General features: G+C 41.4%; 1 protein-coding gene across 3 annotated transcripts in view; it reads right to left on the bottom strand.

Moving 5' to 3' along the window:
* atp8b2 (ATPase phospholipid transporting 8B2) overlaps positions 1-8,490 on the bottom strand; it is a 24,046-nt gene that overhangs the window by 9,258 nt on the left and 6,298 nt on the right. For all 3 annotated transcript variants that reach the window (XR_003463657.1, XM_019271530.2, XM_019271521.2), the window contains 16 exons: positions 6,037-6,095; positions 5,838-5,951; positions 5,387-5,485; positions 5,138-5,199; positions 4,904-4,976; positions 4,510-4,580; positions 4,326-4,405; positions 3,614-3,772; positions 3,441-3,529; positions 3,035-3,231; positions 2,393-2,513; positions 1,772-1,859; positions 1,466-1,500; positions 1,209-1,368; positions 939-1,127; positions 392-507 (listed from right to left, as the gene is read on the bottom strand). Coding sequence is in view for 2 of the 3 variants with exons in the window: in XM_019271530.2 (XP_019127075.2) it covers positions 392-507; positions 939-1,127; positions 1,209-1,368; positions 1,466-1,500; positions 1,772-1,859; positions 2,393-2,513; positions 3,035-3,231; positions 3,441-3,529; positions 3,614-3,772; positions 4,326-4,405; positions 4,510-4,580; positions 4,904-4,976; positions 5,138-5,199; positions 5,387-5,485; positions 5,838-5,951; positions 6,037-6,095 (1,712 nt within the window). In the remaining variant the exon portion in view is untranslated. The remainder of the gene's footprint in view (positions 1-391; positions 508-938; positions 1,128-1,208; positions 1,369-1,465; positions 1,501-1,771; positions 1,860-2,392; positions 2,514-3,034; positions 3,232-3,440; positions 3,530-3,613; positions 3,773-4,325; positions 4,406-4,509; positions 4,581-4,903; positions 4,977-5,137; positions 5,200-5,386; positions 5,486-5,837; positions 5,952-6,036; positions 6,096-8,490) is intronic.

The raw sequence follows: 8,490 nt of genomic DNA, 5'->3' as shown, positions 1-8,490 counted from the left end.
GTGAAAATGGTGTAACAGATTAAAATACATAAACAGAAAATATATATAAATATATCGTTCAAGTAAAAGCCAGATTAAAAAGAAAAGTCTTAAGTTTGCTCTTAAAATCATGAACATTCTCTGATGCCCTCAGGTTTTCAGAGACGCTGTTCCACAAATGTGGACCACAGTGAGAAAATGACTCCTTACCGTATATCAGGGCATGTACAGACACATTCTCACATGAGGAGAAACAATAAAGTCTGCAGGTTGATGGTACTCTATTCCTAAAAGTAGATGCTGGGTATAGGCTGTTTAGAGACAGCAGATGGCAGTATAGCTCCATCCATCCATCCATCCATCTATCCATGCATCCACCCATTGGTTATGGCGCTTGTTTGTGTTTACTCACATTCAGGTGGTCTGACGTAATATTCATTAGCTCCTGGTTGCAGGGGTGGAGTCTCTCCAGCAGCACGGTGTCTGCTCCTTTACAGTAAAGACGGATCCTGCCCTCTGGGTTGCGCACTGAAGATGAATAACAGAGAGTAATGAAGACAAAATACCATACATCATTATTAAATAACCAGACTCCTCTTTCTCGGCTTCAACAAACATCATTCCTACATACAGTGGATGTACATTGTTGCCACTGATGTATGGTGCGTGCTTAGTGCCTTGCAGTCCTGCTGCTGTTACTAGACCAAAGTTATTGCAAAGGCAAGAGTGATTTACGACCTGTGATTTCTGGGCAGTTTTCCAGCACCTCACAAGAAGACCAATCACAGGAACACAGTGAAATCTCACTGCGGGATAAAATGTAAACTCTGACTAATAGTCTAGTCCTGTCAGTTTGTAGGAGTATGGATCATGATTTAAATACAGATTTGTGAAACATGAAAAAAAGCTCAATTTATCCACTGCAAAGTTCAAGAGTGAAAATGATGATTCATGCACACCTATAACAGACATCCTCTTGCGTATGTTGTTGAAGTCCAGTATGGCGAGCAGAGAGTAGGTGACAGGTCGTCCCATCTCTGTGGTGGTTATCGTCCCAGGTGTTCGGGAGCGAAACACAAAGCCAAAGTTGCGAGCTGCTGTCACTAGAGCGCCCTCATCTGGAGACTGAGCCTTATAAACCAGCTCTCCTGGTGAGACAGATTAAAATCACAATAAATACTGGATAATTAATAGCAGATCAGATTGCCATTTCTCCTTCTCGTGCTCACCCTCGCTCTTTTCCTCACTCATCACGGTGTGACAGAGGGACAGCAGGCGGAAAAACTGGTGAGTGTGTGAGTCTCCCACTTTCACTGATTCCAGCAGGGTGTCGTCATAGAAACAGAAGTCCGGGTCCGCAAGGGGATTGAAAGGAGTGAAGTCCAATCTCTGGAGATAAACGGAGAGTCCCATCAATTAGTAATACAGCACATACATATTATGTATGGATACATGTGAATGTGTGTGTTAAAAAATGGCTACTTACTTTTGGCTGAGGTGCCAGCGGGTCTGTTACTTCACCTAAAGGTGACACAAACAAATGTGTGTATGGCTATTCAGGACAAGTTTATACTCAGTGTTCACAATTAGGTCCACCAATACAACTTAATGAAATCTAATACAAGTGCTCCTCCACAAAGTCTATTTTTATGATGACTCTAATGTTCAGCTTTTGTTGACAATGTCATAAAAGTGTCAAATCAGTAATATGAGGTCATAGTTAGTGGAGGTGTATTCATTTCAGATGTGTTTCTAATATTCAGTCACTCCATGTGTGTGTGCATGCACTTACCGTATGTCTGTCCATTGATGGAGCATTTATTGAAGCTCATGATGTTCTGAGTGAGAGTTCCAGTCTTGTCACTGAAGATGTATTCAACCTAAAAGCAACAATTTAACACAAAATCCGAAATTACTGTAATTCCTGTAAACTAAAAGTAAGATTATAGCTACATTTCAAAGGTGTATTTGTAATATGACCTAAAATTAAAAACTTAAAATGAACCAAAACTATCTTCTCTGCCTGTAAACTAAAATATTTTTGATTGATACACATAAAATGAGTGTAGGGTGGTGTTTTGTTTGATGGCTTTACACTAACGAATGCCCAAGAAAGAATGAAACATTCTTTGGAAATATCTGTGAAGCCTCTTTGTCTCTGAGTTTATATTTCTTTTAGTCTGCAGGTGCATTTCAATTGTACAGTAAGCGATAAGTAGTTCCTTCCTTCAGTTACTGCAGGATGTGTTGAAAGATTAGTAGAAACGTATTTTTAAAAGAATATTAATTAACTGAACTTCAAAAGTATCAGAAATGCAACAGAAACTATGCATGTAGGATGGATGTGTGTGTGCAGAATAAACATCCATGATATATCAGTATCACACATACAGACTGCAGTGTGAGTGCCCACCTGGCCCAGCTCCTCGTTCAGAGTGGTGGTCCTGGCCTCAGCTGCTGTGTTACACTGTGAGCAGAACATCTGCTGATCCCAGTTTATGAAGTAGCTGTGACCCAGCCTGATCACCTCCACACTGATACACAGACAGGTGAGAGAGGGAGATGGTTATAATAACAAGTAGAGAACAAGTCATCTAGCTTATTGCCAAATTAGGCTCTCCAACATTAAACCTCGACAACAGAGACAGCAGACAACACATTTCCCCTTAGTTAGTCCTTTAGGTTGGACTTTAGGGACACAAAGAGCCACAGGGGGAAAGTTGCTGTGCTTAACTTAATTCTCAGTTTAAGATTTGTGCATACAAGCAGGATTTTTGTCACCGCTGCCGGTTTGGAAGCATCCCATCGTCCAATATGCAACTTACTCAAGTGTAATGTGGAAACTTGAAACCTCCAGTGCACATACACTGAGAATAGATTCTTCAGTGAAGTAACAGAATTTTCTTGTATTTTTATGTATTTACTCACTATCCAGTTACAATTTGCTCACCCAATGCAAGGTGTGGGGTTACAATAATGTGGTGTTTTGGAGACAACAAAGATGTTGTAAGCAATTGTCTACTAAGATATCAGCATTACTTGGATGTCTCCTCACCTGACATACAGAGAGATAGGCACCACGGTGTTGAGAATGATGACGTAGGACCAGAAGGAGAGGAAGGCCGAAAAGAGGAAGTTGTCTACAGGAGGGTCCCAGGGCAGATAGCTCTGAAATAGGGAGCCCACCTCTCTCTCCCACACTGCGTTACCCACAGCTAGGATCACACCCATACACACCAGGAAACCAAAGATCTGACAGAGACACACAGATGGAGAAACATTACGGACAGAGCAAGCAACAGTAAGGTACTTTACATTTGGATCTCTGGTCTGTTGAGCCCAAATTAGGATAGAATACATTATTAAAGGAGATATTTGAAACTAGATTCAAGCCACTGACATCAAGTCCTGAAATAGTTACAGTACGATTGCATGAAAGTGAGAGGTTTGGGATGTCCTACCCAGAGGACCAGAGTGTTCATCAGACGATCGATGCTTGTACGCTTAAACTTAGTGCGACCGCTGTTCTGCATTAGTTTGGTATCAGGGCCTGAAATCAAAACAGGGAAAATAAGACCTGTCACACACACACCACATTACATACTTTCCCACATAAATATACTTGTGCACAGACCTGCGAAGATGACCAGGCCGTAGCAGGCCTCAGTGTTGCGAAGGACACATCCTCGTAGCAGCATGTTCTGGTTGGTCAGGGTGTATTTTTTATCTTGCCAGTACAGAGTCCCGCAGAAACGGTCCAGCTTGTTGTTGGGGGGCTCACACACCACCTCACCTGAACACACAAACACACACAAATGTAAATCAGATGCTTCACCAAATTCAGTTACAGTATGAGGCTTCATTTTATAGCTGTATAATATAGTGTTGAAGTATATAGTGTTCAATTATTCATCCACATGGTATCATGCCGTTGTCACTTACATAAATGCACACCAAAAGGCCGAAACACAAACCTTTGGTAAGTTGATATGAGGTGTGCAAAGTGTGGGCTGATTTGCTGCAGTCATGCATTTTGCCGTGCAGGTGAGGAGTGTGTGTGTGTGTGTGTGTGTGGGCGTGCTGTGCTGAAACAAAAGTCTTTCGTTGTGTGTATTAGTGGGCGGGCGATGATAGGGTGTCGTTCAATGCTGGCAAGTGAGGGAAGAAAGTGTGTGCGTGCATTTTGTGTGTATTTTTTTGTTCATATGGAAGTGTGTGAAAGTGGATAACGTTTCTGTTAAACGCTCAGGCGCAGACTGAAAACTGTTGACCTTTTGTATTACTGAGAACGGGAAATGCACTAAATCAGAAACCGAGAGAGAAAGATGAGTTCTCTTAAATCTCACCGTCAAACGAAGCCAAATTGTTCTGGTCTCCAAGTTCAGATGTCACTGAGACAGACTGACGCACCTTCATATTGGTCTCTCTGCAAGATAATACGACACACAGCAATTTAGATGTAGTGTCCTGTTGCTTCTGCAGATTGTGAGGTATTGTGAGTCGATGGTGAGGTGTTGTGTGTTTTCTGACCCGTCCAGCTCGGCTGTCTCGATGTAACAGAGGCCATGAGGTTCACTGCTGGACAACAGGAGCAGGTCAGCCTGAAAATAGATACATGAGCTGAGGTTAGCATCCACTGCACAGCACTAACAGCACAGAAACAGAATTAGTAAGAACCAGCTGGCACAGTGATGATAAAAATGACTCTGTATCTGCAAACAAGTTAGTAACTAACAACATCAACTGTTGTGTCTCCTAATAAGGGACACACTGTACTGAAATTCATTTAGTATCATAGCAAAGTATAATTGGCCATCATGATCACATGCACATCTAAACTGTCGAAAGTCGCAGATTGGCCAAAAATAGGTGTGTGTGTGCATGTGTGTAGTCTTGCATATTACTGTGTTGGACACACACTTACTGCCACAAATTGGTTGTTTTCCAGTTTAATGATATCACCCACTCGAACATTCATCCACTTTTCATTCTGTAGCCTGAAACAACGAAACAGAGAGAAATTAGATAAGAGTTAGAGAGTCCAATTGTTGCGATTTATGATACCTTGTAAAGAAAAAAATGCTAAAACTTGCAGATTCATTTTGGAAAGCAAAAGCCGGTGAGTGCTGAGTTGCAAAAGACAAGACAGGAGACTCACGAGCCGTGGATGAGGACCTGAGACTGGCGGTTGTTCACTTGGTTGTCGCTCTTGTGACGGAACTGCAGATGACAAAGATCATCGTGAGCTTTTTGGGAATTGAGTCAAGGTTCACCAGGTCACTTGTGAGCATGGTAGAAATAATCATAATCAGGAGCACTTGCACTGTTTTTCACTATAGTGTTATCCTGCCATGAGCAAGATTGCTTGAGAGTGTGGTGCGTAAAAAAACAAAAAAAACATGCTCACGTAGTCGTCTGTGGCATCCTTTACTGCAGTGATGCTCAGCACCAGAGCTAAAGGCACGATGGTGGTGAACCAGGAGAGTGAGGAGATCTGAGGTATTAACTAGACAGAGACAGAGAGAAGCGGGATCTGCAGATTAGTTTGAATAAGTAAGTGTATCATTCAGATCCAGTTCTAATTAATTATCACTGAGGACAACTGAGGCTATTGGGAAAAGCTAGTTTTGCAAGGCTCTAGTATTGGATAACCTGTTAACCTGTTGGTGACACTAAAGGAAAAATCAGAGGATCACCAAAGTCTGTATGATTCATCATCTGGCGAGCACAGACACTTGTACAAAATGTCCAGATTATGCTTGTTTATGCTTGTACAAGATGTAAGCCAATAACTCTTCAGCCTGCAGCATGCACACACAAATCACAGGCTGTATCCCTCTTTCACATCCTCTCCTCACCTGCAGTATGAGCAGGAAAAGGAAGTAGGTGTTGGCTACTTCCTGAAACTGCTCAAACAAGTTGACGGGCAGGAACGTGATGATGTTGTACTTGGATGTCATGATGCAGTTACTCTGGATGAGGAGAGAGAAAAAAAAAGGAAAATTAGAGGGACTCTGAATATTTCAGTGGGATTGTTTTGAGAGAAAACTCTCTTACCGCATACTGAAACTTTTCGTTGTACTCTCTGTCATTGGCTCTGACCCTTCTCTCCTCCTCTGTGGAGACACAAGGCATGAAATCAGTCATTAAAAAGATGCAATGTCAACACTGATAATATCCTCCAAGACAAAAAAGGAGCGAGGAGACAACAGTCCACTATATTTGTGGATTTATTTAGAAATCAATGAAGCTGGAGTCGCCGCTGGAGGTTGTTAGACAATCAGTCTCACATACACACACACATGGGAACTAATAATCAGACTAATTAGCTCTGATCTTTAATTGATTGATCTAACTGCTGCCTCTAAGTCTAAATGACTGGATGTGCAATCCAGGCCAAATAACCACAGACCAGAGTGTACATCTGTATGAGTCAACAGGAGCACTGGGACCCATTACAAGTAGTTACAGATGAAGCATTACATTTATTACACACTTATGCACAGACTTAAATCTATAGAGAATAAAAGTAAAATAGGTTCTTATTCCTCTTGTGTTCGAGCTGCTGTAGCCCTCCTGACCCTGCTCTTTATCCTCTTGCTGTTTTGAGGTTTCTGTTTATGCTGATGCAATGTAGTTTGGGAGTTCCCCTCCTCCTCCTCCTCCTCCTCCTCCTCACCCAGGCCTGTCTCCTCTAATATTGATGAGGCTGCTTTTTAAAAACGAAATGACTGGCCTGTTTTTGAACAGGGCTGCACACACTTCACATGCACACACACACACATTTACAAAAAAAAATTAGGGCCAAAACATTTGTTATGCACAGAGGCACTGTTGCTCTGAAACCACAAAGTCCCTAACACACTTTTGCCCGATGACTGAGAGGCAATGAGGCGCCACAGGAAGGGACATCTTCAACACAACAGATGCCATAACCATTTCAAGCACATGCACACATAAACAAAGACCTGTGGTTTCCTGTTTCTGCAGCACTGTGAAGCCATGTCTTGCCTTGTACAGCTCACACAACTTGCAGTACATCTGTGACTCTGCTGTGTAACAAACACAGGCCACTTAAAAAGATCCAGTTAGAGCTCTTCTTTGTTGTGAGATTATAAGATTTTTGAGCACCAGGTGAGCTACAGTGGATCACAGTCCAGCTGGGCTGTCCTCACAGCGGATTTAATCAAGCTGGAAATTACAAATGACTCTCCCACTTTGTTCTACATTTCAAGTTGCTATCAGATGCTAATACTTACAGTAAGGAGAGTTACAACAAGTGTAACAGAATGAGCTAACAATATCCTGTATCACAGTGTTTGCTGATATATTGCAATACTGATACACTGTATTTGATATATATTATATATCGATATCTACTATATTACATTGTTATACATCATTTATAGTAACTTTTCTGTTGAGAAATGTTATTTAAAAAAATTAAATAACCAGTTTCATTCGTCTGTTCAACTCATCAAGCATGTTAAATATTTGACAAATCAAGACACACACACACACACACAAAAGATCAGTATTACCATAAGAAAGGCCAGTCATGGATTGGCAACATTTTCCCAGAAATACATCCCAAAAATATTAAATTTGAAATCTCACTGCTTCTGCCATATTTCCCAAAACTTCTTCCCAAAGAGGAATAATATATAATATTCATATCAATATGTATATGTATGTATATTCTTGTTTTATTGTTAAAAATGTTATCTTTTAGAAGTATACAGGCTGAGTTAAATAATAGTGTATTTAAGGGTGTTTACAGCTGTTGAGTATGTATAAAATTGCATCATATAAGTATCCAGCTCTTGGTTGATGGTATTTGATACTCTCTTGTAAATTCTGGTTAGTAACAGTATCAGATTTGTCAGCTCTTGTAGGTGCACATCTTCCAACATCTGTTCCTTTGAAACTCTTCCAATGTGCACCCCCGCCCTCCCCCTTTTCTTTCCCCTCTGGCTCTTCTCCCGTCTACCTGAAGGTCGTTATGTTGCTTTCTGGGGCAAGCGTTCACCAGAGATCTGTCTGACAGGCAGTGCCAAGGCTGCATTAACCCTCCATGAAGAGGGCAGAACACTTGTGCCAGGTAAGCACAGAGGCACTGAGGCTTCTCAGCATCTGATATCAGGACCAAGCAGTGTTTGTCCCTGCTGCTGTGCAAGCGCACAAACCCCACATGAATGCATGAGCATCTTTAGCAAACTGCCCATTAAGTGTTTAATGTCTCTGATAGCTTCAAGGGCATTAGAAGCCCTGACGCAGACTAGATGCTACACAGCAAATCTGTATAAATCTATAAAGCTCCGCTACTGCGAAACCTGCACACTTACTCTGCTGCAAGCATAAGGTTTCTATAAACAACTAAGACATGAAGGAGTACATAAATATTGATTCACACTACAATACTTAATATCATGCTATCTTTTGCAGAATGACTGACTGAAAGCAAAATCCAAAAGCTCATTTTCTTTCTCCTCCTCCAGTCTCTTTAACGCT

The sequence above is a fragment of the Larimichthys crocea genome, chromosome XIII (genome assembly GCF_000972845.2).
Source record: "Larimichthys crocea isolate SSNF chromosome XIII, L_crocea_2.0, whole genome shotgun sequence".
Taxonomy (NCBI): Eukaryota; Metazoa; Chordata; class Actinopteri; family Sciaenidae; genus Larimichthys; species Larimichthys crocea.
The sequence above is the reverse complement of the archived record's forward strand: the minus strand, read 5'-3'. Positions and strand labels throughout refer to the sequence as shown.